Here is a 26,335-nt window from a genome sequence, read left to right as displayed (position 1 = left end):
GCCTTTTTTTTTTCGTTTTATTGCATTTCATATATTTGCTATAAATGGGTTCAGCATCACTGGTTACGCTTCAAAATCGTACATCACACGCAAGAAAAAAATCAATACAAAGAAGTTTACCTCACTTGGTCACTTCTTTTGTGGACAATTCTATCATCATCGTCTCGCGGCTGCGCACCCAGATTCCACTCCTCATACTGCTAATTATTATCATTTTTTTATTTGCAAATTAAGTAGATGTAAGAATTTCCCCGCCATTTCGAAATACTTTCTCATCACTTTGCCCTCCATCGTGTGAAAAATAATTTTCAGAACAAGAATGCGATTCTTTCATATCAGATGTTGAAATCTAAGGGAATAGGACGCGTATCGCCGCAATTTCAAACACCTTCAGAATATCACTGCAACGCTGATTGTTATCGTGGCCCTTTTTGAAAAAAGATTAAGGTGAAGTTCATATATTCAAATCCTCTCGAGGTTTTCACTCTCACTGGTGTCGTGCATGTTTCGATGCTGAGGTGGTTGCAGTTATTTGACTCAGCAATGAAATTGCTAGACTATCAAGCATCGTGTGCAACTTATTACAGAGACAGATGAAAATGTTTCTTTAAATGAATAACACTCCTAATCTAAATTTCATTCGTTTTTGGATGCTCTACTCAGAGTCCACAGACCTGAACTCTTAAAGACAAGAAAACTGCTCTTGGCTAAACACACCCCGTAATCAGCTGACAGATATGAGAAAAATAAATTTATGACAAACACAACAAGAGAGTGCATATGGTATAATAATTTATATTACATAATGGATAAGGCACCCGCTTACACGAGTTAAATATATACATTCAAAATGACAGGAGATCACAAACGCACCGTAACCGAAATGTACATTCAGCGATGTAATGGTAAAGAAAAAAAATTATGACAAGTATAATAATTAGATGCATTAAATAATTTGAATTACATACACGACGTAAGAATGTAGCACAAAATCAAAATTTATATTAAGAAGTTCACAAGCAGAATCGCATGAGAACGACAGCACGTTTAAGGCCCCAATTCTCAAGTCAATAAAAACAAATATATATACAGATTGCACTATTACACAGGATACTTGAACGGTAACCATAATTCAAGCAACAAATCATGGAAGGTAAACAATAATTCAGACTCGCCTTCACCTGTAAAAGAAATTAAGCTAGAGTCAAGTTTTGCCCGCTTGAATTTGTTGACACTTTTGTAAAAACCGAAAAGTAGGCATAAATAATGAAACACCTGAGTGGCCATCTGGAGGTATTACTAAGTAATTTTACCCAAAACTCTGTTGAGCAAATACCAAAAAGCTCATCATTTTTGCTTTCTGACATTGGCGTTGTGCGTAGCCCTCTTAAAGACAAGAAAACTGGTTCTCATATTAAGTGAGTATAGGGAGGTTGATCATATATGCTGCTTAACCTATAAGGCTCTGTTCTCACAACTTTTAGATCGATCTATCACCGCGGGGAGTCTCACTAGATTACTGTCAGATAATCCGCCTTAAGTGTCCGTCCCCGCCTACTACAAGCTATAAGGGGTAATTAACTTTCGTGTCCGCCCGGCTGACAGCTATTTAGCGTGAACCCCCATGGAGTTAGGTCGATCCAATGTAGGTCGATCTAATCTATGAGAATGGGGTGTAAGTTAACGTGAGGATTTGGGCACAAATAAGGTAAACTTTTGCATATACATATACAACAAACATATATTCCCAGCAAAACTTCTAAATCTTAGCGGTCACGTGTATACTCAATATATTACCTGAGAAAACAAAGATTACATATTCCAACACAACAGGTCCTATTAAGTTTGTCTAATCTTCTATACTATTAATAATGTAATGCTATCTGGTAGCAGAATGTGCTTCTCTCAATTTAACAATACACTTAATAATTGCATTATAACACTAAGATAATTATGTCATACAGATAGCTGCAAACTATCAAATTTCATCTATTCCCTCTTGGTTATATATATTTTCTGATATCTTGAACTAAATAAAACATGCAAGTGTTGAGGGTTTCTGTAAAAAGTCAGGTGCATTTTTCCAGTACTGCTCTGTTCACTTTTACAATGGGAAACCAAGATGTGCATCCTCATAAAGATATTGTCATTTGTATGCACCTCCCCCCCCCCCCCAAAAAAAAAAAAAAAAAAAAAAAAAAAAAAAAAAAAAAAAAAAAAAAAAAACATCAACGTCATAGAAGAGAATGACAAACAGAGAGGATGACCATGCAGTATAGAAGATGGGCATAAAAACATGCATTTTCTTTTCATCATAAAAGGAGGGAAACCTTCATAAACGACTGTTTTTCTTTAGAAGGAATGAGAACTGTCTTGAGCACATAAAAATATAACATCCTTCATACAGTCCAGCGACCTATGTATAACATAATACCTCACAATAATAAAAATTTTTACAAAGCAGCAGGAAACACCCAAAGATCCTCCACTGTACAACAGTTGTCTTCTCTGATGCAATCATATCTCATCTTCTCTGCTGCAATGTGTTACAGCACAGCTGAAATCTCCTCTAACACAATAGCCTGCTGTTGCTGCCATACAACAGATTTAACATATAAATATACCTGCACAGCAGATTTCTCTCTCAATACGAACCTTTTGTCCTTACAGCCAAGTCTCTTGTAGTTGAAATTTTCCCACTGCGCAGCAGAAACCTCTCTCTTCTAGAATAACTGGTGCAGACTATCACCTCCACCATGAAAATCAAAGTTACTCTTCTACTTAAAAAAAAACAAAAAACACTGAGCTCTCTGGTGGGCATTTTTCTTCTAAGTTCACTTTCAATTGTTAGCACCAGGAAAACAAAACCTTGGGATCACAACCCCAAAACCGTTGTCCATGTCAATGAACATGTCCCATTTTGATTTTTTAATCGCTATAATACAGATCTCTTCTCATCACCTTCTTTCCATTTAGTTTCACAATGAATTTCCTGTCCTGAATAAGGTTCAAGGTCAAAGTTGGAGGTGAAGGTCATGCAGTGACGTAGAGTTCTTACTGGTTGTTGTTTTTGTTGTCCTGGGTTACCAGGGTTGAATTGCTGGCAATGGTGTCGCCCTCTTGGGGAATTTTCAGTGGCTGCTGGCTGGAATTAAAATTGCACTTAACTATTTAGTTCTAGACATACCAGAAGAAACCATAATGTTCTTAAATGGTTGCCAAATCTCTAATGTAAATAAAATTTGGTTTACTGTAAAGCTGAATATCTGATCCGAATATACTTGTAACTGTGTTAAATGCATTTCTGGCACTGGAAAAAAAACAGAGAAATAAAATAATAAAAATTCTGGTAAAATATGCTGTAAGCATTCAGCATTTTTACTTCTATCTCTTTATGCTTCTTTTGGGTTTTCTTTATTTCTTAAATTATCTAAATAGATCTACTTACTTTCCATTTGACAAGCTGTAAAGGATTTTAACTGGCATGTACTTCTTCATGTTGTCCAGTGAGAACCAGGAGCCCCAGTGGGAATCACTGCCTGGAAAACAACACATAGTTGTGTAAGATGTGACACTGTCACAGTACTGTGTTAAATGTGACACAGCATTGGGTTGTGACACTGAATTGTGTTAGGTGAGACACAGCACAGTCCTGGTTGTGAGATGGTAGGGAACACCATAAAATATTGATAACAGAATTATGTTTATCTTCATTTGTAACTTATTTTTCATTTTTATTTTCCACTCATTTAAAAAATTAATTCTATTTTGTTTTCCACAGGATGGATTTTCCTCAGTGAGTTCTCGCCACATAATTGGATATTATCATAACTTTAGACGTCAAAAGAAAACCCACATTCTTTTGCAGCAAAATAATTAGGTAATTCCTCTCACCTGTTCGTCTAGGGCTTCCAGGCGGTGTCAAGTTGCTGTCGGAGGAGCTGACGCCAGGACTATGGTGCTGGTGATTGTGGTGGCGCATGCTGGCCATGATCTTGTGGGCCTGGCACTGACTGGGCGGGATGGAAGCCATCTTGGACAGTGAGCGTTACACTTGACCAGTGTACTTATACCTATAGCTTTAACCTGTAAGAGAGACGACTCATTTAATATGAAAGAAAAGTATAATTTGTAATATGTGTTTTCTTGGCTTGAACAGTACTCAATTTTACCTTTTTTTTCTAAAGGAAAATAATAAAAAAAAAAAAAAAAACTTTAGGTGGATTCACTTGTACACCACCCAGAATCAACTAAAAATACAAACAAGCAACTGTTATAACCTTGATACTAAGACTAGTATGCATAACACATATTGCATAACCTCATTTTAGTGAGTAATGTAACCTCAAACAAGCTAGCTTTGCACAGTAAATGCCTGCCTGCTAGGGGTGCCTAGATGGCATTTACTGGCCTTCTGTAACTTTTGCAATCATCTTTTATTCAGGGAGAAAAGAAAAACTTTTTCGCTAAAAGATATTCCACTTCAAATGCATCAACAAAAATAATGTATTTGTGTTCCCTTTAATGAAAGTACAAAGTAATCTTTTACATTGATAACTATTGTTATATGAAGCACTACAGTTACAGTTCATTGATTCAAAGGGGTGCTTCATCTCACAAATATACATCTGTCTTACCTGGACTGAAACAAAGACTAGATGACATTAGCTCAACTCCCAGCCTTCTATAAAAGCTGGCACAAAACAACCCCTTTTTCCTATCTGAACTCACCTCCTCCACCCACTTTATCTAGACTGTCTGGACTCAACTGGTTCTGTGCAAAACAGCAACATTTAACTAAACAAATACATGATACTGTTGACTGTGCTGTGAATCTTAATCTTGAATTGTTTAATATATTACTATTCTTAGCTACATGACCTAGATAAACAGATTGTCAAGAGGTCTTGAACAGTGCCCTTGGCTCTCTGTGTATGTTCAGTACAATTGTAGGTTATCTTATCATATGTTTAGTACACTTGTAGGTTACCTTATTCTATATCTAACACTGAACTTGCGACATCTGGGAGTGCTTATGTTTGGGTTGTTTTGGACTATTGGATCCTTGCATAGCTGGGCAGAAGTAAATTGTAGTGGCAGGGGCGGATTTAGGCCGTCTTCTGGGTCTTCGGGAAGACGGCCTAGATTTTCAAGTTTACATTGACGGGTATCTTATTTTTTTCTGTCGGAAAACGGTCAAAAATGGAGGATGGATCAACAGAGATAATTGGGAAGATTCTCAGAAAATATCTCTGGATCCGCCCCTGAGTGGGGTGGGGTTGGGGGGGGGGGGGGGTCTCTACCAGGGTGGCAGATTATATGGGGAAAAAAGAGGAAAAGCTACCATGACTTTTAGCCAGATGGAAGCAATTAAATCTGCCTGCGTGAGTGCGTGCAGATGGCATTGTACGCACTCTGCAGGAGCTGAGCTTTGTGTCGATATTATAACTGCTCATTTGTCTCAAACCCTGCAGTCTGCTAAAACTAGCCATTTGGTTGGAAGGGATTCACTGAAATTGTGCACAAGCTGTATCCCAGAATTCCGTATGGTGGCTGTCACATCAGTTGTTTTGTCCAAAAAGAACAAGACGTTCTAACAATCAATTCCTGGAGGTTTTGTTTTTTGGTGCAATGCCAAAGCTCCAATTTGACTTTTAGATGACTTACTTGTTATAGACTCCTTGTAAAACTTCTCCCACAGATATGATATATATATGCTGTAAATTGGTCTTCAAAGATAGTAGAACTACAAAGTGCTGTGTTGATGTTCGATGTGCGTTCATCGTACAACATCAATTTGATTTCATAATATCATTGCCAGTGGTGTGTTGACTCTCTGTTCTTCTTATAAAATTATTTAGTGCATCAATATTTATACCTCAACAAATTCTACAAGGGATTCCCCAGTTAGCCTCACTCTGAAGTGACAAGCTATTCATAAGGGGCTATTTTCATCTGTCACAGAAGAGCAAGTGATTAATGTCAGAGCAATTAACTGTCTTAATTGCTGTCAAGGGGGCTTAGCTTGGACATGTCAAGTGGCAGTGCCTGAGCAGTTATGCAAACAATTACTAGCCATGTAATCAGCCTTGAGATTTCGTCTCAGGGTGACACAGAGCCAAATGACTGTCCATTTATCTAGAGACATATCTGTGAAAAATCAATCTGCCACCCTGGTAGATGATTGAAGGGGGGGGGGGGGGAGAGAGAGAGAGAGAAAGGAAGCACAGTTCCAGTCCCCAATCAAATACCCCATTCACACTACAGTTGCCAAAATGCGCATTTCTATAATTCGGATTTTTCATAAGGAATCCGATTCGGTATTGCGTTCACACTCGCTAAGCGAATCCGAATCCCACGTTGAAAATTTCAGATTTAACTTCCTGTTTTGAACACTCGCGCATGCGCCGCACAGGAAATCTTAAAATATCAACAAAAATTTGTGACGACAAATGCAACTCAAAAGACATTCCAGCATTCTTGAGAAGTATAGGGTGGCAAAATAAGTTTGTTTCCTCATGTTGTAGTGAGTGGTGACCTCCAAATACGTTTGGTGCAATCGCTAAAGTAATAAACCAGCGTTCATAGATACCCGCACTTATCTGCACACGTGCGCAGTAAGATCTGTACAGGTGTCGATTCCGGTAAGTTATCCGGATCGCGCTTAGAAATCCACCTCGCTTGCAGGATTTTGAAAATGCGCATTTTCAAAATCCTCTTGCGTTCACACTACGGCATTTATTCGAATTGTGACCTAATTCGCAACTTATCCGGATAACTGAGCGTAGTGTGAACGGGGTAAAAATCAACTCACTAAGTATTTCAGTACAAAGGTGAGGCTAACAGGCATCTAAATCAGGAAACAGGAACTCTGTATCACACTACAAGGCTGTCCAGTGTAATTTGAGAACCTGACTGCCCTGGCAATAATTCAAGGAGAATCCCAGGGCACATACTGAATAATTTAGCAGCTATCAGGGCTTTCTAATCAACCAGAATTTTGAAATAATAAAAACACCAAATAAAATTTCTAACAGAGATTGGCCATCTAGGTTTCCCCATGCTCCAATACAAAAGAGAAAGGGGAAAAAAAATGGAAAAAAACTGCTACCCAAAACTGCAATAGGAAGACCAAGTTATAGCTAAAAGGTTGCCTGTCTAGTGCCCTGCTGACAGCTATATGGTCTACCAGTGCAATATGGGAGTGTGGTGTTACCTAACAACCAAGCTGTGTGCACTATGGCATTATAGCAGCATTTTGTAACAGTACCCTGGATGTGCTATATGGCTATGTGGAGCTTATCACATGGCACTGCATTGTAGATATTATTCATCAGCTAATCTCTCAGCTCCTAATATCAATAAACATAAGAATTAACCTAAAACTGTACTGTTTTTTTTAAACACAGACGAGCATGATGGCTACTTTCTAAATCCGAAGAACTCTGCTGAATCAATATATTTCTTCAAAAAAATAAGTGGTACATGCTGCTTAAGAAATTCTAGCTACATGGTGTATACCAGTATATAAGTGCAATGCTCTCCTACATGTATCTGTATAAAATATATATGAAAGCTTTCCAGCTAACAAATAATCTACAGACAGTCTTTCTCTTATAATGGAGAGCTGCCACTTTCAACTTGTGTTTTCCCTACTTGCTTTATTTCTTATGACAAGAAAAAAATTTCATCACCTGCACCTCATATATAAACCCCCCTTGATCTCATTTTGGTAAAAATAGTTTTACAATCAGAGATAAAAGGCTTAGTGAAGGGGAATATGATGTTCATAAAATGACTCATATGCAAGAAAAAACTCCCTGTATACCATACCTGGATGCGTGTCAGACTGTGTAATGCCCTGTTTTACTAAGACTTGTATACAGCTGTTAACAAAGTTATCTACTGGACAACAGGGGTATGATAGGAGTATACCTGACAGCCCTGCTGACCGCTTGACTGGTTACTTATGTAACTGACCACTGCCATAAATAACTTTGTTTACCTCGCAATGCTGGCATCTCAAAATAAGCCTGCTGTTTGGATCAAAAAAAGGTACAGGAAGAAGATATGCTGCTTTATTCTTTTTCATTTTAAAAGTGCTGTATATAGTCATAGTCTCTTTGTTTCAATATTCTTTAGCCTATCTTTATTTTTCTTTACCATCAGAGCCAAATCAACGGAGCATTTTGCCATTGTAAGTTACTTTTTCTCTTTTAGAAATATCTAAAAGAAATGGCAGCAATTTATTTTCATTTGTTTAACCTTTGATTTTATACTGTAGTCAACAATAGAATTCTGACATGGCACTGCCATTCTTGCCTTACCAAGCCCTTTTGTTGTCGACAGTTTTCCCCTTCATTACCTGAATAAAATCCACTTAGGTCTTAGTCATGCAAGGTTATACAAGTTTACATCAAAACAAGGGGCACGGTTTCCTGTCAGCAAAGTTATTATTAGCACATACAGTCACAATATACACTTCCCCAGACAAAAGGGACAATAAACAATAAAACACTGAACCGAGCTACCTTAAACGGCTTAATCAAGGTCACTATATCAATTATTCCTTTGGCACGACAATCAGCTGACGACCATTGTTGCTTGATAAGAATCCAGACATCTTATAATAAAAGTAATTTATCATGACGACATCATTTGAGTTAATAGGACAGGATTATATCTCTTCCGTTTCCAGTTGATGTCATAATTATCATTAATTATCATTAAGAACAATTATGATCATCACTTTGTTAAACAGTTTCTTATAGCATATTTTCCGATAAACTTGAGGCTGATACCTTTCCCCCCGATTTTAAACACGTGAAAAGCACATGGTAAGTGTTTATTTATCTTAGAGACGATAAAATACATATATCACAATCAACTAGAGTACTAGCTGAAAGTACAGCATGTCTGTCTCTCTACGTTACGCCGATCCGTTCAATTTTCACCGTTTAAAAATTCACCATCAAATACTCACCCAAACAAACATTACTGAGATGATTATTTTCTTTACTTACCGTGTTGAGTAGACAGAGTAGTTATTCTTTCTTATCTGAGTGTTTCGTGTTTTCAGTCACACATTTTTAATAATGATATTTTATGAGACGCACGCTGCTGTCACATCTGACATAGTTAGGCTTTGTAACAAATCCAAAAATATCTTCCTTTGAACAAATCAACAAGGCGGTTATATTTCTCAATCAGATTTCGAACCAATCAAACTCTTGCTTTCAATACCAACCACTTGATCATGTCACAAATGCGTGAATATAGTCCAAAGGTCGAATCTGAGCGTTGACCTCTCGGTTAGAATCGGTAAGTACGGAAACAGCCGAGGCCATTTAAACTGATATTGATGACGTTTTACCCATAATAAACATCGACCGCAATATTCGTGACGTACTTAGCATCACACTGCAAATGGCGGGGCACCACAGGCAAGCGAGTGGTGCTATTAGGAAGAAAGTACAGGTAATTGCCTTTTTAACTGAAGAATATACTTCATGCTGTATTCACACGATAAAATACAAAAAATTCCAGGAAGCGTCATGCCGAATTAATTGTATAGTAGCGTTGCATCTGTGCACGAAAATGAAGTAGCTTCCACACGCCATTTAAACCCTCAATTTAAATGTCAAATGGCTGCATCTTGGCTTGTAACTTCATTTTGGCTTTGAGGCTATGCCAAAAGAATGAGATATGAATGTCAGCCTTGATTATAAGATAGTGCCTGCGTCAGAATTCCCCGGAATCATTTCCAGTATAAAGGCGCACTAATTTCATTCATTTACTCTGAAGTATCGAATAAAAGTACTGATGGAATAAAAGTACTGGGTGGAAAAAATCTCAAAATTTAATAAAAGTACTGATGGAATAAAAGTACTGGGTGGAAAAAATTTCGAAATTTAATAAAAGTACTGGATGGAATAAAAGTACTGGGTGGAACCTTTACACCACTCCCCCCCCCAAAAAAAAAAAAAAAAAATTAAATAATTAATAAATAAAAGTAAAGAAGAAGAAGAGAAAGAAAAAAGCTAGCTATTGATCATTGTAAAAAAAAAATTCACCAGGTAAAATTCACTCAGTATTATAATTTATCTTAAAAACGGGATATCTAATTTACCTTTTCAAAAAAAAAAATTTGCCATGAGTTAAATTTCATAATCGTCAGGGGCTGAAGACCCAGATATATCACACCTAAGCTGCCTCCAAGAGCCAAACGGAGACGTTATTCATAGTAAATTTATTCTCAGATATAAGGTTCGTTTTGCATACCTGTAAACTCCTAAGGGTTTATCTTACATAGAAATGTGATTTAACATCGTTTAAATCATAAATCGGCATGAAATAATTGAAGTTTGAAAACAGACACAACTTCTTTGCTGCACTTGAAATGACCTCTTTAGCTATAAATATGATCCTATCACCTTGCGACATTGCATCATTCGATCGATATACATGAGAAGTTGTCACTGTTGAAGGGAAAGCATGTCTATTTATAGGAACTGAAATCAGGTGACGCACGTACTGTTGTGTTCAGAGAGCGACTTCCACTTGACCTACTTTCCAGTGCTGTTTGTAGAACAGTCGGTAATGAGTTGAGATCTCGATTTTCTTCTCATTATACTTCAATTTAAGAAAATAAAAAACGTGACTTGTACTTGTGTAATTTCCCACCGGTACAATAGGTATTTAATAAACATACCGGGTGGAAGATTTCTGAAAAATTAATAAGCGTACTGGGTGAAAATGGAGCGTACCGGCGGGAAGAAATGTGGAAAATTAATTAACGTACCGGTACGTTTATTTGATACTTCAGAGTATTTAATTTGTCATATTTGTTATATTTTTGATGAATTTCAACCAGGTATCATTTGTGATCCGTGATGAGACAGAGCGTAGTCACAGGTCTGGCGTGAACGCCCTCCAGTATGATGGCACTCTGAACAGACTGTACTCTGCAGGCAGGGACTCCATTGTTAGGATATGGAACACAAAGAGCATAAAGGTAAAGCATGTATAGTATAGTATAGTTTATTGGCTGCCGAATCAACTTGACCTAGGCATATAACCAGAAAAACAAACATATAACATTTGCGGTAGGTGGAGGTGGCAACCACTGTTGACATATTGGAATACCTAAAGAGTGGTGGATGGACAGACTTATATATCTAAAAAAAAAAAAAAGTAAAATTACCATATCCCAAACATTTTAGGGAGCAGTGATAATTACTAGAATCTGTTGGATATGTCAACAACAATATTATTGACTGCATACAGAGGGCTTATCAGGGGTGGACCAAAATATGATTTCTGACAGTGTTCCATATTATCTTTTTTGATCCATCTTCCATTTTTGACCTTCTTCCAACAGAAAAAAATTACACGTAGATGCCCGTCAGTGTGAACTTGAATAAATTCAGATCATCTTCTGGAAGACCCAGACAGCTTCTGTCCGCCTGTATTAATTGTCTTATGGAAAAAGTATTTTTGTTTAAGGCATTTGGAGGTGGATTACTTTTAGATGAAGGACATTATAATTGTGATCTTTTCAATATAATGTTTTTGCTTAATATGGTATTAAGCTAACTTTATTATATTTATTTCAGGACCCATACATCCAGTCTATGGAACACCACACAGATTGGGTCAATGATGTGGTGCTCTGCTGTGAGGGAAGAACATGTGAGTTCTAGTCTGTGTGCATTGGTGTGTGTTCACGGGGGCGTGCGTGTGTGTGTGTGTGTGTGTGTGTGTGTGTGTGTGTGTGTGTGTGTGTATGTACATGTGTGCATGTGAGTGTGTATTGCTGTCTGTTAGTGTGTGTGTGTGTGTGTGTGTATGCATGTGTCTGTGAATGCATATGAATTGAAATGTGCATATGTGTGAGTATAATTGCAAAACTGGTGTGTGTACAGTCTTTCTGTGAGCCTATTTTGCTAATGTATGTGCACATGCATATATCGGCAATAACATTTTTGTGCAATTTACAAACTGGCTGTCTTTATTGAAAAGGTACATCAACCTACAGGACTGTAAAATGCTGTTTGTCTTCCAGTGATATCTGCCTCAAGTGATACCACAGTAAAAGTATGGAATGCTCACAAAGGATTCTGTATGTCTACATTAAGAACACACAAGGTAACAACTAAGTGAAATTAATGGACTTGTACATGTCAAAAATATTTATTTACAAGCATGAATCTAGATATGTCAAACTTTCGAGTCAGGGAAAAGGTAGTAGAAATTATTTTCAATGTTATATGAAAAAAAAAAAGAGATTTGCGTTTTTTTTTTTTTTTTTTTTTTTTTTTTTGAAAAGAATCACCTTTATATTTCAGTGTGTATTCTCAAAAACCAGTCATGTTGTCCTGATTGTGTTTCTTTTCAGGACTATGTAAAAGCTTTGGCATACGCCAAAGATCGTGAGCATGTAGCGTCAGCTGGACTTGACCGCGCAATCTTTCTGTGGGACGTCAGAACATTAACTGCTCTGACGGCAGCTAATAATACTGTCACAAGTGAGCACACACATCTCTCTGCTTGTAAAACTATTGTAACCACTGTCATTCAAATAAAAAGGCATAAAGACATTCAAAATTGGGTTTAATAAAAAAACATTCCTTAGTATGAAATAAAGATGTTTGTAGTCCACAGATACTAGCTAGTTATTCAGCTAAGCACAGGGATGAAAGAAGAAGATCAAAGAAAATAACGCCACAATGCACATTCTCCATCTGTTTGAGGCACATGATCGAGTTCTGATTTTTGTGTTTTTCAGCATCTTCCCATGTTACTTTTGGTGGTGATAGTTCTGCTTAGCATTATGTGATATTGCTTAAAAATTGCCAAATAATCCATTTTGTGCATCATTTTTTCTGCTTATGCCTGTACTTTTGACAGCATTACTGCCTTGTTGTGTTTTTTTAGCGTCTTCCCTAAATGGAAGCAAGGACTCCATATACAGTCTTGCCATGAACCAGCCGGGCAGTGTGATTATTTCTGGGTCAACTGAGAAAGTGTTGCGAGTCTGGGACCCACGGACGTGTCAGAAGCTGATGAAGTTACGAGGACATGCTGACAATGTAAAGGCTATTGTCATCAACAGGGATGGCACCCAGGTAGAGTTTAATGGCTTTGTATCACTATAGTTTATATATAATATTATTTCAAATTTAACAAAATTTAATATTGGCATAAAGTCAGTTACTAGTAATGAATCATCTCAGGATGACTAATTATTTTCATAGACTGGTTTTATATCAACATACCATAAAACATTCATTTGAGATGATTCACCCAGAAAATGTACATCATTGTTCAGAACTGCCATTTGAACCAGTCATAAATTTATGATTTTTGAATTATCTTTATGTTGTTTTGATATTTTTTAAAATTTATTTTATCAACAAAAACTAATTTTAAGCAAAAATATGTAGGACATTATGATTCAAATATAAGTCTAAAAGGACCTGAAAAAAAATTATAGATGAATATAATTATTATAATATAACACTAACACAACAGTATGTCTTCTAACTATAAAACGCATCATCTAGTAAAATAAAAGTCAAGGTTTATAAATGGCTACTGTAATTCCTCTCTGTAGTGTCTGTCTGGGAGTTCAGATGGCACCATAAGACTGTGGTCACTAGGACAGCAGAGATGTGTGGCTACAATACGAGTGCACGACGAGGGAGTGTGGGCTTTGCAGGTACAGTAGTCTTCCTTGTCCTAAAATATTTGATGTGATGTAACTTTCCTGGGGATGAAATATTTCACCTGCTTCTGTGTGTAATTTCAAATCCTGGGAAGTGAAAAAGATTACAAGCTGACCAACTTTCGGTCCTATCATGATAGGTAAACTGTTATTTTTATGCCTGGTGTCTATTTTAGCATAAAATTAAACTCTATAAAATACTGTATAATTTAAAATACTGCTTAAAATACTGTATAATTTGTAAGATATAAATTCTGTATAATTGAAAATATATAAAATACTGTATAATTAAAAAACTGTATAAAACTGTATTATAATTGCAGGCAAACGACACATTCACTACGGTTTACTCTGGCGGGCGTGACCGCAGAATCTGGGCCACAGATGTCAGGAATCCTGACAATAGGACACTGATATGTGAGGAGAAAGCACCTGTTTTAACAGTAAGTTATCCCATGGGATTTACTGCATTTGTGTGTGTGTGTCTTGGTGTATGTGTGTGGGGTGGTGGGTGGGTGAGGGGGGGGGGGGGAGAGGTGGAGGATTGGGGTGATGTGTGACACATTTTTTCTCTTTTATTTAAAAAAAATTAACGTATTTGTATTCATATTATTTTGATTTGCTGAAAAACATTAAAATTTCGTCTTCTTAAGATTGTCCTGTTTTTACAGAAGATTGTCAATGAATAAAGCTTTTCTAGTTTGTAGTTTGATAGGCAGTAAAAATATGTGTATGTTCTCTGTTTCCAGCTTGAACTTGTCCAAAACTCTGATCAGCCATCACTATGGGTGTCAACAACAGATTCTACTATAAGGAATTGGGTGAGTCCTTGATTTCTCAGCTGATATTTGTTTTAAAGATTTGATTTGATATACAGACATTTATTCAAGAATTTCAACAATCTAACAAGGACTTTCAAACTTTGCAACTAATTTTCTCATTTGTCGTCATGAAACTGCATTGAAATTCTATGTACTTATTTTTCTGAGCATGGACTCCCTCCATTATATAAACTCAATTCTTGATTGAATAGAACTTTAATTGCTATAGCCGTTTGGTAATGATATAAGCATATGTTAATTAATTCCAGCCAATAAAACACAGGCTATCAAGAATGTCTGGCGACTATGATAATTTTAATGAGATTCCCACACCAATGTGCACACAGCCAGACATGACAATCAAAGGTAGCTATTTTAATGCAGAGAGAAAATACTGACCTGTTAGGAGGTCAGTGTGGTATGATATATTGACCTGCAAATGACCAGTCCGTCAGAATATAAATTTGTTATCATGTAACAAATGTTAATAAAGTGACATTATCAATCCTTCAAAGTGTGAGACTGCAGTATAATATAACACCTTAAAGTTGGTAAGTGAAAGACTATAAGAGAAAAACCTTTGTTAAATGTAAAGTGAAATGGTAACTTTAGTTAGCAAATGCATGTTTGCAGAATTTTTCACTTCCATCAATAGGGCAGTGAAAACAATACTTGTGTTGTTATTTGTAACCTTAATTATGTTGTCATTTATGAATTGTGAATTTTAAAAATGATAATTATTTGTTTCAGGTGGTGCTAGTATAAGACAATATCATGTTTTAAATGATAAAAGACATGTATTAACCAAGGACACAAATGAAGATGTTGCCCTGTACGATGTCTTAACAGTAAGTAGGCCATTCAGTTTGGTTTTGTCTGGAGGCCATTTTGAATGTTTTGCAATTTCCTTCATAAGGGAAGTAAAGTGCTTGAAAAAGATTTACCATTAGGATGACTTTGATCTTCACACTTAAAAATAAATTTACATTTGTTTACCCTTTCTTAGCACTGTATTAGATAAATAAATATTTTTATATTGTCATTAAAATCTCTTCATGTTATTTTTTGTGAAAAATATGTTCAATCCATTCTCTCTTTGGACATTTTAAAGGCCAGAAAAATAGAAGAATTGGGTGCAGTGGATCTGGAGGAAGAAATCAAAAAAAGGTTTAAGATGGTTCATGTACCCAACTGGTTCTCAGTGGATCTCAAAACTGGGGTAGGTGTGTGCGTGTGTGCGTGCTTGTGTGCATGCACGTGCATACATGTGTGTGGTAATGTTTGTGTGTGGGTGTACATTTCTCTATGTTTTTGTGTAGACGTGTGTGTGACATTGCTTCTAGTTTACTTTATGGCACATGTATAATTCAATTAAGATTTTAAGCAGTTGATGAGTCATCTGAATTATTATAATATTTCACTGTCACTGTCTTTCAGATGATCACAATACATTTAGAGGAGACCGACTGTTTTGCAGCTTGGGTTTCAGCGAAAGATGTTGGTATTGAAACCAGTGGGGATGGACCAGACACTAAATGTAAGCACAACCTGTGACCCAGTGGGTGAAATCTTGTCAGTTCAGAGCTTTTATCATTGCTTGAGGTTGGAAATCTTTAGCACTGGCCCAATATATATATATATATATATATATATATATATATATATATATATATATATATATATATATATATATTTTTTTTTTTTTTTTTTTCTAATGTCTGAAACAAATTCTGATAAGCTTAAAACAAAGTCGAACTCAGATATCTGTATTTAGTCTCTATGTGAAGCAGTGACCAAGTTGGCCATAAATTCAACTTCTTTTTTCTTTCTCTCTGCAGTAAATCTAGGTGGCATGTTACTTCAAGCTCTATTGGAACATTGGCCCAGAACACAAATGGAGGAGGGGTCAGGTAGGTACAAGTTCAAGGTCACATTGGTTAAATTAGTACAAGGCCAAGGTCATTTGGGTAAAGATTAGCAAAATATAGATATAATTATGACAACTTAAGCTGGAGTGTCATTACATCACTAAAAATTGATGTGAAAGATCCCATATATCAAAGGATCTTTGTGAAAACATATTTTCACTTTTTCTTTTATCTTTATTATTCAGAAAATGGTGATATGAATGGTGAGATGAATGGAGACATGAATTTTGATAGGAAAACTGGAAATCCATATTTCAGTGTCCCTGGGCACACACCGCTCATATTCAGGTAGAGCAAGTTCCTTTCTTTCCCAACTCTCTCTCTCTCATCATTTTCAAACCTGAAAATCACTTAATTATTGTTGTAATGTTATTAATCATTTAATTTAGTGTCACTTTTTCAATAAAAGGTCATAATTAACCTGTTGAAAAAAATTGTTTTCTAAATCAGTTTTAGTACAGACAATTTTACCATCTTTCAGTGAGATGGGTGGCCGCACCTTGTTTCGTTTGCTGTGTCGAGACGCTGGTGGAGATACGGAGCAGATGCTGCTTAATGAGACGGTACCCCCCTGGGTGGTGGACATCACCGTAGATGTGAGTCATGGCAGTGGACAGTGGTCATTTTAAATGAATAAATGTGGTCATTACAGTATTTTGATGGAAATTCATCTGTGTAGTCTTTTGATTGTGTTTCAATTTATATTTCAACTTTTCAATTTATACACTTACTTGAGCTGTACCTAACAAAGCTTTAGATCACTACTCTGAACTTGACACTTCACACTGAGAAAGGTCACAGTAGTGTTACTGTTATGGTCATAATGTTAGCTGCTGCAACTCTGCCTTGGTGTTTGTAGAAAAACATGCCCAAGTTCAACAAGATTCCATTTTTCCTACAACCACACTCCACGTCAGGTATCAAGTGCCTGAAGAAGTAAGTGATCAGAACTTCTGTTTTGAAATATTTTTATTTTACTTTGGCTAATTAAGTGTCCAGTGTTAACTTTAACTTTATTAGTTATTAATGTAAAACAGTGAATCCAATTGTGTTCTCCACATCATTGAAATGAAATGCAGACTTACAATAATATATTACCATCTTTTACCACAAGATGCTTATGTGTTTGATATCTAAAATTATTTTTATTATTTATTTTTGATATATATGATGTTTAAGTGTACAAAAGGCATATATATATATATATATATATATATATATATATATATATATATATATATATATATATATATATTGAAATGACTATAGATATTGGACTGGCTTTGTGGTAACAATATAAAATTTCCCTTACGACTTTGAAGTCTGTCACATTCTTGAAAGAGAAACAGATTTTATAAATCATTTATTTCCAGGGACAGACTGTCAGCAAGTGACATGTTACAAGTGCGTAAAGTGGTTGAACACGTCTTCGAAAAGGTCATGGGTCAGGGGTCAGAGACAGGGTCACAGAACGCGGGTCAGGACAGGACAGACTACGACAAGGTCCCAGAGGATGATGGGATACCTGCAGAAGAAAAGGTGGAGCTACTGTGCAATGATCAGGTATGTTTCAGTTGTATGGCTTTAACATTCACAAAAACGCAGACACTCCCACATAACACACTCACACTTTTACACTATGAAAATTATGAAGCCATTGTGAATAAAGTCAGCCTTTTACATACTGGCCATGTGCTTAATGTATACCACCCTGAGATTGTCTAGATGCCAGAGTTTTACTCTTGTATATCTCATTTATTCAGAGTCCATATTTTATTACATCTAGTCTCTTGTATCTTATGAATTTTGTTGTTCGTTTCAGATTCTGGATGCTAATATGGATTTGAGGACGGTTAAACACTTTATATGGAAGCAAGGTGGGGACTTGACATTACACTACAGGCCAATCAAACACTGAGAGATGAACAGGTCTTTAGTCTCCTTATATCTATACTTATCTGTAGATAAAAACATCTTCAGTTGAAAAAGGAATCAATGTAGGAATTTATGTATTGATTATTGGTGGTTTCTGGAGTGGATGAAACCATCTTTGTGTAGAAAAACATTTTGGATAGTGAAGAAATGTAAATCTTCTGTGATGGCCTCTTCTTTGTTTAAGATGAGCAAGTTTGATGCTGGTACCCCAAAAAGTCATCTTCCAGAATAAGTCTTTGTTGAGATGAAGTAAATTAATATAATGCTTTTCGTTGGTAGATTCTACTTTATATAAAGATGTAATCCATGGATGCTTTTAAAACAAAAAAATTGATGTGCTTCTGCAGTGAAATAGCATGATTATGGCATGCTAAACACTGAGGGGGAAAATCATGAAAGAATATTTATTAATTTGTTGTTATTGAAGAGAAGACACTTTGGCATTGAAATGCTGAGCGTGGCATATTTGACACTAGGGAGTCTGCCTTTGAAAAGATCACAGTGCAAGGCCACACTTGGAAGGTGATTCTTGCAGATCTAGCTGCATGCGCTCCAGAACGTCAAGGCATGGGCAGATAACCACTTCCTGCTTTTCTGAAGTTCATCTTAGTGTTGAAGGTCATCTTATACTAGTCTGATTGCATCAGAACATAACTTGTGGAGAAAGCATTATTTGTCATTGGTCAGTCCTGTGGTCAGCTTCTATGGTCACTACATATTTTATTGCCTGCTACCTCTTAATCTTAGTGTCTAAGGGTCACCAATGTCATGTTTAAGGGTGTGTAAACCTCACTGTTTATGCTATATTTTAATGTTATCCAGCATATTTCTGGATCAAGTCATACTTTATCTACATCACAGGTAAAAATATCTATTGACCATAATCTATTAATTAATTACGCATCGCCAACTGAAAATGATATGTACAAGAGTAAAATTATTGATAATAGTTGAAAATATATATCATATATATTGGCTGGGGTTCACTTTACCAGGCCAGAGATTGGTTTTTCACTAGATATTCAGAGACTAAGACAGATGTCTCTGGATAATTCATGACATTTTTTTTTTCACTGTAAGCCAGCAAGATTTTTTGCATTGTATTTATGTCGTCACAGAGCTGGCCTCTAGTATGTAGTAGGGAGGGCCAGGATAGGGGAGAGAAAAACCCATCAATATTAGACCATACCTTCTTCAGATAGAGTGAAAACCCCTGTAGCTTCACTGCCAGAGATGATTTAGACAAAAGAATTAATCTGCTCATTTGCTGTGCAAAGTGTAAAAGCACGGCTATATTGTGACCGATCTGATTTATATTGGTTGTATCTCATTTTCAGTTGCTCCCAAAATAAAATTTTAAATTAATTTAAATTAATTTAATTTAATTTAAAGGTAAAATTTTAGTGCTGTGATGGGTAGAGTGAAGAATTCTTAGAAATGTTCAGTTTGTGAAATGTTTTCATCTTTTAATTTTTTTTGACATAATGCATACTATGTAGTCACATTTTGAAGAGAGTAAATATTCACTTCAAATGTTAGAGTTAAGATACTGTATAAATGTTAATTACTTGATACTGTTCTAAATGTGCTTTAATGTCCTTGGTCATACAGTCCAGTCAGTGGGACAAGAGTAACTGACCAAGCTCCAGATAATCTACCAGTGGAATATTTTATATCTTATCATGGTGAAGCTTTCGATGTATTATAAATGATCTAATAGAAACAATTATACCCTATTTATTTTTCACAGTAACTACTGACCATTGGTCTGAAAATAAAAAAGCCAATAAAAAACTGTTTGATAACAAGTTCTTGTTTTATTTGACATCAGATAAAACTAAATCAAAAATAAAATTATTTATTTTATATAATTTAAGCTTTCAAGTTTACCTTATATACTCATGAAGTGTCAGATATGATCTAAATTATGTGAGAAAGAAAAAAGTTTGCACGTGATCCATTGAGATAAAAAGAAGCTGCAAAATTTTAAGTATTTACAAGAGAGAAAAGTGGAAGAGAAATGATAAAACCACTTGCCAAAACTATATTAAGATGCATATAAAATAAATCACAAAATAAACTTTCAATAGGTAAATATATCACTGAAGAAAAATTTCTCCTTTTGAGAAAAACATCAAAGCTTAAACTAATGAAAAAGTGAAAATTATTGCAAATTATTTAATTATATAACAAAAATCACATAAAGCATTTCTTTACCAAGAGGAAGTGAGAAATACATAGCCATGTAGTGAAAATTATACAACACTTGTGCATGCAAACAAAAATAGAGATAAAACATGGAATAAAAGCTAATGTGAGAGATGCTAACAATAATCACTTAGAAATGCCAGTGTTAAAAAGAAGTTAAAGCACTGCATTTAAATATGAGGTTGCAAATAAACATATTAATTTGAAGAAATATTACTTACTTGATATGTAAACAAACTATTTTGGAGGTTAAATATACTGACTTAATTAAAAAAAATAAGCTGATATTATAAAGCTAACATACTGGATATTTCTGAAAGATGACTTCTGTGGAAATAAACATTGTTAGTAAGAACAAATAAGTACCAATAATTGCAGAAATGCCAAACCTGGGTGAAATATAACATTGAACATGGTGATGACAAGATTGTCAAAAGCATTGACAAAACATTCAGATTCATAAAGCATGGCCAATATGAAACTGTCCCAATGAAATAACAGAATATTATCTCATATATGTTGCTGAAATGCTCTTCACAAAGTCAAGCTGATATTTATGTCGGTGGTAAACATGCGTATGTTCTTGTGGGAAAAAAATCACAAAAAAAAAACTTCAGTACTGTTCATATTTTTCAATGTTCCTCGCAAATCTGAGGACATCCTCTTCATCTGAAGGTGCTTCATCATCTGAGCCCGTCCCCCGGGGGACCTGCCAGGGTCGCTGTTCAAATAATGGGGAGGCTGGAATGAAAGTTGTTCATATCAGTTAAACATTGGGCTTTGTCCTTTCGCAATATAAAATGGCTTATTCGGATCTCTCTCTCTCTCTCTCTCTCTCTCTCTCTCTCTCTCTCTCTCTCTCTCTCTCTCTGTTCTCTCTGCTCTCTGATCTTATATACCAATACAACTGTATTCAGTTTGGTCTACAACAGATGACAGTTACTAGCCACAATGCTGTCCAGTCGGTATGAGTAAGAACGAGGAAAAGTTGGATGGAGGGAGAAAGAGAGAGAGGGGTAGGGAAGGATGGATGGAAAGAGAGAGAGAGGTGGGGGTAGACAGTGAGTGAGAGAGGGAGGGAGAGAGGGAAGGCAAGAGAGAAAGACAAATAGATCTTTACATGGAGTATCTCTCTCAGTCCTGACTGCCTTCACTCTGGGGACTGGCAGGACTGGTGGGGGTCTCCGGGAGGCATCCAAGTGCACCATGCTGAGGAGGAAATATATAGAATAAACACATAAAATCACACCATAAAATAACATATTTTACTTTTTTTATCAGGCGTCTGGATTTGAGATTACAAATTCATCTGGAGGAAATATCCGTGGTCTTTTAAATGATTCACTTTAAAGAGAAGAAGCTGAAAGAGTGATGGGAGCGGATGCTAAAAAATGTGTGTGTGTGTGTGGGTGGGGGGGTGGGGGGACCTCTCCTGATTTTTACAATTTTCAACCCCAAACATGGTGGTGCCTGCCTTACCTATTCATAAAAGGTGCTCCAGTTGGCACCTTGGCCCAATCAGGGCGCCCATCACCCCTTGAGTGCCCACTTCCTGGATCACTGCCCACTGTGCTGCCATCTGTTGGGAAATCTGTACCCTGCAAGATTGATGGATATTGTCTCAAAGACTATTCACTTAAATTGAATGAATTTTTAGTTGATGATTTTAATTGAAAGGGAAAATAGGAAAGAAAAATAGACAATAAAATGACTCCGCCGAGGAGTAAAAAGTGGGAACAAAACTAACTACTAGTAAATTTAATATATCTGACAAACTGTATATTAGGGAAGTCAAATATTGTCACAATTATACTTAAGCAGGGCTGTGATATCAAATTTCAGACGAAACAAAGCTTTAAAACTGAGCAAGCAAATCTGCATGCAAAAACTTAATAACTGAAAAAACACAGCTGCAATCAAATGAATCACTCTCAACAAATCAAATACAAATACTAGGTATTTCATCTCAATCTTCATAATTCAGCAAAAAAAAGCATGATATTTCATTTCAGCTGCACACTGTAAAAACACAAATCAGTGATAAATGACGCAGTCTCACTCTTAAATGTCAGCATGAAATGTGCATCTGAATGCAACATGTTAAAATAAGCCTAATTACCTAACATCTGAAATGCAACTTTAAACTTCATGATTCAGCAAATAACAAGCATGGTATTTCAATTATAACTGTTACAGCAAACTGCAAACTCTTATAACATTTCAACTGCAACTCCAGCAAATTCAGCAAATTGCAAGCACGGTATTCAAATATCAACTGCAACTGAAATTACAAATCTACATAGTTCTTCAACTTCGATACCACTCAAAATGCCAGTATAAAAATGTGATTTCAACAAAACAGCAGTGTCAACACAGCTTTTCTCACTCCAGCCACGGCAGAGGCACTTACTACATGTTGGTCACCAAGATAATTATACACTCTGTGGTATGAGTTCCACACAAAGGGCGTGGTTGGTTCCTGATTGTGTTGTTCTATATCCTCTCTCTATTGTATAACAGACAGTGTGTTAGGTGAGACAGAGAATTGTGTTAGTTGTGATAGTAACAGAAAGTGTGTTAGGTGAGACAGAGAATTGTGTTAGTTGTGATAGTAACAGGTAGTGTGTTAGGTGAGACAGAATTGTGTTAGTTGTGATAGTAACAGGTAGTGTGTTAGGTGAGACAGAGAATTGTGTTAGTTGTGATAGTATCAGTCTGTTAGATGCAACAGAAAACTGTGTTGTTGTGACAGCTGACAAGTGTATGAATGGGTCTGGCATGTTTGGAAGAAGTCTGTGTTGTTTATATAAAGAATGCAGACTGTGGAATTGTGACTGACCTAACAGGCTGAATAAAATGTGGCAAAACATGTCAACATATCACATTATTTTATAAAACGAAAGAAATAATCCACGAATCTATATCCATTGATAAGTTGGCTTTAACTGTAGATATCATTCTGCTTAGTGAATCACAAACCACTCACAGTAAGAGATCTTGACCTCCTTGGGTTTGTGACTATCTTAGTATTGAGCACATTCTTTCCTGTCTTCACTTTACTTTTGGCTTCCTTTGAGATCTGCTCTGTCTCAGCACTGTAAAAACCTTTTTTTCTCCTGTCAGAAAGACATATCTGTCAGTTACCATGATGATAAATAATATCCAGATACAACTACACAATTATTTTGATACTTTCAAGGTAATTTCTCAGAAACATTTCTCAACATAATAGTGTTTTACTTCAAGAACCTCTTTAAATTGCCTCAACAGCAAAAATAAAATTTTCGGATTCTGTTTTAAAATAAGCACACTTATAAAAAAAAAAAAAAAAAAAAAAAAAGTTGCAATATGGAAATAAATGAAGAAATAGGAACAGCATATAAATAAGCAGATCTCTTCCTTAAAAATAATATATTAGTTTATAATAATAACAATAAAAAAATCTTACAGCCTGGAAACTTTTTCCACTTCATCTTCATTATCCAAGTAATTATATCTCCAAGTGTCCTTAGGTGTGGGATCAGATCCCTTCCAGGGGGGTGGTTTTCCTGGAACGGCTGCAGCAGGTTTCCTGGAGGAAGAGGTGGGCGTGTCTTTCCCTGACCTTGGCCTTGGAGGCCTACGACTCCGCCTGTCATGGTCATCTTTTGGGGAATGTATTGTCATGCTCTCCATGTCTTCTGACGGAGGAGGCAAAGTGGACTCTGGTTTGGGATACTCCTGTGAGGTTGACATAGAGATTTATTTAATTGTGCTGCATCATTCATATGTTGTCTAAGCTATCCATGAATGTGGAAACAACCAACACAATCCTTACAGTTACACCTAACACAATCTCCTGTCCCAGACAACACAATCATCAGGCACAACTGACACATTTCCTTCAGTCACACCTAACACATTCACTGGTCACAACTAACACAATGCATACCTTTGGTCTGATATACTGTATTCCTCTAATTGTTTCTACATAATGTTTCTTCCACAGGCCTCTCTCATACGGACTGGGTGTGAAGGGCAGGTACCAGCCCAGCCGCATACACTTGGCCATCCAGATCTCATCTGACTCTGCAAGGAATTTCCAGTACCAGCACACCTGAAACAATGTAATAATCACATGTCACAACTACCGCAATCATATGTAACATCTAGCAGAACTACCTGTCACATCTGACACAATGATTTGTCATCTCTAATGCAGTGATTGGACATATTTAACACAATATATGCTGTTAACTTAATTCTTAGCTTTTCCATTCAACCCATGGTAGATTGTTAACAAGATAAACTCACCACTGAGTTGTGAAAGAAAATTATGCTACTACCTTGCAACCCAAGACCAGAGATTAAGAACTGCCTTGGACGTATCTCAATCAATTTTAATATTTGAAATTGAGTGACTTAGATCCCAAGGCTCTCCCACTCAAGCTGCAAGACATGAGAGGGTTTAAAGCAGCCAGACTTACCCTTGAGCTCCGACACAGGCTACGTGGGTCGAGAAAAGAGAAGAGATAGAGAGAGAGGACTCTAGGCAGCACCCGCGTGAAGTCCTGGTGATAAATGGGGACTTTTTTGTTCACTATGTCTGCAGTGAATTCCAGCTGCTTCTTCCTACATTTTCCTGTGAGATCTTCAAGTATTTTCTTTCTTTGTTCATCTGTCCATTTGTCAAACTGCACATAATGATAATAACAACAACAACAATACTACTACTTATAATAAAAACAATAATAATTAATTTATTAAAAACCATTGGTGGACAAATTAATATTGTTTTTTTTTTCAATTGCAATGTGTAAAAATTTTGCACATATGCAATACTTTCAGTCACCTTATTGAATCAGGACAGCCTTTACTTGAAAGCAAGTACACAAAGGAAAAAATTAAGTATGCTCTGAATAATTATTTGCTCACCCATTTTGATACTAGTTGTCGCCTTTCTTCAAATATCTGAAAGGTGAATTTAGAAGAAGTAATAAATTATATTTTTTCATCCAGAGTGCGCATGGTGCATCAGTTTTCCAACATTTGATCCTGAGCATTGCCTATGCAAAGATTTACATAGTGATAACATCATTTTTTGATAACCTTGAAATCATTAATAAATGCGGAAGCACTCTACAACACTTATGTCTTATTAACAGTGTACCCAGCAAGCACAAACCCAATTATTCTCTAACTGAACTTCATTTCAGTTTTCTTTATCACAACAGGAATGTATGTATCAGTTGGAAATTTTACAGGTTTGACAGGTTTTGAGAACTGAGTAAAGCCACTGAAAATATTCTTTAAAGAGTTCGACATTTTTACAGTGTTGACATAATTAGGTGATTGTTAACGCTAATGGGGATTCACCTGGTGATTGTGATCCTCGTTACTCAGCGGTGTCCAACTGCTTTTAAGTCTGTTTTTGGCGACAAGAGATATTCTAGCGTCTCTTGACATCGACATGATGGTTAATTTACGGTCAATCTGTGGCATCCAGATCTACGTCATGCAACATCCTGTCGCCGAAAAATATTTGAAATCAAATTTCTGCTCCGATTTGTTTACACCGCCATATTGAAAAAAAAAAATGGATGATGGGAACGACCTTCGGGTGACCTATCACTCCTTTCTATTTCGATATTACCAAGCGTCTGTGTATATTTTGTACTTCAGATTGTGGAGTAAATCATAAAAAGACAATTTTGATGGTTTAATCTTGTATTTGAAAG

The 26,335-nt window shown here is 36.2% G+C and overlaps 3 protein-coding genes and 1 long non-coding RNA gene across 12 annotated transcripts; 2 read left to right on the top strand and 2 right to left on the bottom strand.

Annotated features, from left to right (window-relative positions):
* Nucleotides 1-301: 301 nt before the first annotated feature.
* On the top strand, nucleotides 302-2,170 carry LOC147760497 (uncharacterized). Its single transcript, XR_015330938.1, has 2 exons — nucleotides 302-1,462; nucleotides 1,681-2,170. It is a non-coding gene; the product is annotated as an uncharacterized LOC147760497 (long non-coding RNA).
* Nucleotides 2,171-2,244: 74 nt separating this feature from the next.
* On the bottom strand, nucleotides 2,245-9,199 carry LOC106158757 (uncharacterized). 6 transcript variants are annotated; one of them, XM_013534842.2, is made up of 4 exons: nucleotides 9,024-9,199; nucleotides 3,895-4,086; nucleotides 3,449-3,539; nucleotides 2,245-3,145 (listed from the first exon to the last, which is right to left on the bottom strand). In XM_013534842.2, the coding sequence occupies exons 2-4, from the start codon at nucleotides 4,031-4,033 to the stop codon at nucleotides 3,055-3,057; spliced, it is 321 nt and encodes a 106-aa protein (XP_013390296.2). In that variant the 5' UTR covers nucleotides 4,034-4,086; nucleotides 9,024-9,199; the 3' UTR covers nucleotides 2,245-3,054. The 6 variants fall into 6 exon arrangements, with proteins under 6 accessions (XP_013390296.2, XP_013390299.2, XP_013390297.2 ...); XM_013534845.3 differs by lacking the exon at nucleotides 9,024-9,199 and adding an exon at nucleotides 7,834-7,958; XM_013534843.3 differs by lacking the exon at nucleotides 9,024-9,199 and adding an exon at nucleotides 5,668-5,871.
* Nucleotides 8,816-20,207, top strand: LOC106158755 (WD repeat-containing protein 48-like). Of its 2 annotated transcripts, none has more exons than XM_086994724.1 (19): nucleotides 8,816-8,837; nucleotides 10,874-11,014; nucleotides 11,616-11,691; nucleotides 12,065-12,147; nucleotides 12,398-12,527; nucleotides 12,937-13,127; nucleotides 13,616-13,720; nucleotides 14,050-14,169; nucleotides 14,476-14,547; nucleotides 14,817-14,913; nucleotides 15,298-15,395; nucleotides 15,659-15,766; nucleotides 15,985-16,084; nucleotides 16,386-16,457; nucleotides 16,661-16,763; nucleotides 16,957-17,071; nucleotides 17,335-17,411; nucleotides 17,849-18,038; nucleotides 18,298-20,207. In XM_086994724.1, the coding sequence occupies exons 1-19, from the start codon at nucleotides 8,835-8,837 to the stop codon at nucleotides 18,391-18,393; spliced, it is 1,977 nt and encodes a 658-aa protein (XP_086850850.1). In that variant the 5' UTR covers nucleotides 8,816-8,834; the 3' UTR covers nucleotides 18,394-20,207. The 2 variants fall into 2 exon arrangements, with proteins under 2 accessions (XP_086850850.1, XP_013390291.2); XM_013534837.2 differs by lacking the exon at nucleotides 8,816-8,837 and adding an exon at nucleotides 9,307-9,477.
* LOC106158756 (F-box only protein 16) lies at nucleotides 20,202-26,188 on the bottom strand. Of its 3 annotated transcripts, XM_024077608.2 has the most exons (10): nucleotides 25,974-26,188; nucleotides 25,533-25,568; nucleotides 25,085-25,291; nucleotides 24,550-24,714; nucleotides 24,067-24,338; nucleotides 23,605-23,734; nucleotides 23,029-23,124; nucleotides 22,098-22,216; nucleotides 21,739-21,827; nucleotides 20,202-21,359 (listed from the first exon to the last, which is right to left on the bottom strand). In XM_024077608.2, the coding sequence occupies exons 1-10, from the start codon at nucleotides 26,097-26,099 to the stop codon at nucleotides 21,232-21,234; spliced, it is 1,368 nt and encodes a 455-aa protein (XP_023933376.2). In that variant the 5' UTR covers nucleotides 26,100-26,188; the 3' UTR covers nucleotides 20,202-21,231. The 3 variants fall into 3 exon arrangements, with proteins under 3 accessions (XP_023933376.2, XP_086850851.1, XP_023933377.2); XM_086994725.1 differs by lacking the exon at nucleotides 21,739-21,827; XM_024077609.2 differs by lacking the exon at nucleotides 23,029-23,124.
* Nucleotides 26,189-26,335: the final 147 nt, after the last annotated feature.

Source organism: Lingula anatina, chromosome 8 (assembly GCF_051362555.1).
Source record: "Lingula anatina isolate TDL-2025a chromosome 8, LinAna3.0, whole genome shotgun sequence".
Lineage (NCBI taxonomy): Eukaryota > Metazoa > Brachiopoda > Lingulata > Lingulida > Lingulidae > Lingula > Lingula anatina.
The sequence above is the reverse complement of the archived record's forward strand: the minus strand, read 5'-3'. Positions and strand labels throughout refer to the sequence as shown.

Bases quoted from the DNA above. Each gene is read 5' to 3' on its own strand.
- LOC106158755 (XM_013534837.2), top strand. From the start codon at position 9,427: ATGGCGGGGCACCACAGGCAAGCGAGTGGTGCTATTAGGAAGAAAGTA. The intron at 14,914-15,297 runs GTAGCTATTTTA...TATTTGTTTCAG, and splicing joins GCCAGACATGACAATCAAAG to GTGGTGCTAGTATAAGACAA. The intron at 17,412-17,848 runs GTAAGTGATCAG...ATTTATTTCCAG, and splicing joins GGTATCAAGTGCCTGAAGAA to GGACAGACTGTCAGCAAGTG.
- LOC106158756 (XM_024077608.2), bottom strand. From the start codon at position 26,099: ATGCCACAGATTGACCGTAAATTAACCATCATGTCGATGTCAAGAGAC. The intron at 25,292-25,532 runs GTGAGCAAATAA...CATTATGTGCAG, and splicing joins GACAACTAGTATCAAAATGG to TTTGACAAATGGACAGATGA. The intron at 24,715-25,084 runs GTAAGTCTGGCT...ACATTGTTTCAG, and splicing joins GCCTGTGTCGGAGCTCAAGG to GTGTGCTGGTACTGGAAATT.
- LOC106158757 (XM_013534842.2), bottom strand. From the start codon at position 4,033: ATGGCTTCCATCCCGCCCAGTCAGTGCCAGGCCCACAAGATCATGGCC. The intron at 3,540-3,894 runs GTGAGAGGAATT...GTTGTTTTCCAG, and splicing joins TGGAAGCCCTAGACGAACAG to GCAGTGATTCCCACTGGGGC. The intron at 3,146-3,448 runs GTAAGTAGATCT...TTTTAATTCCAG, and splicing joins TACAGCTTGTCAAATGGAAA to CCAGCAGCCACTGAAAATTC.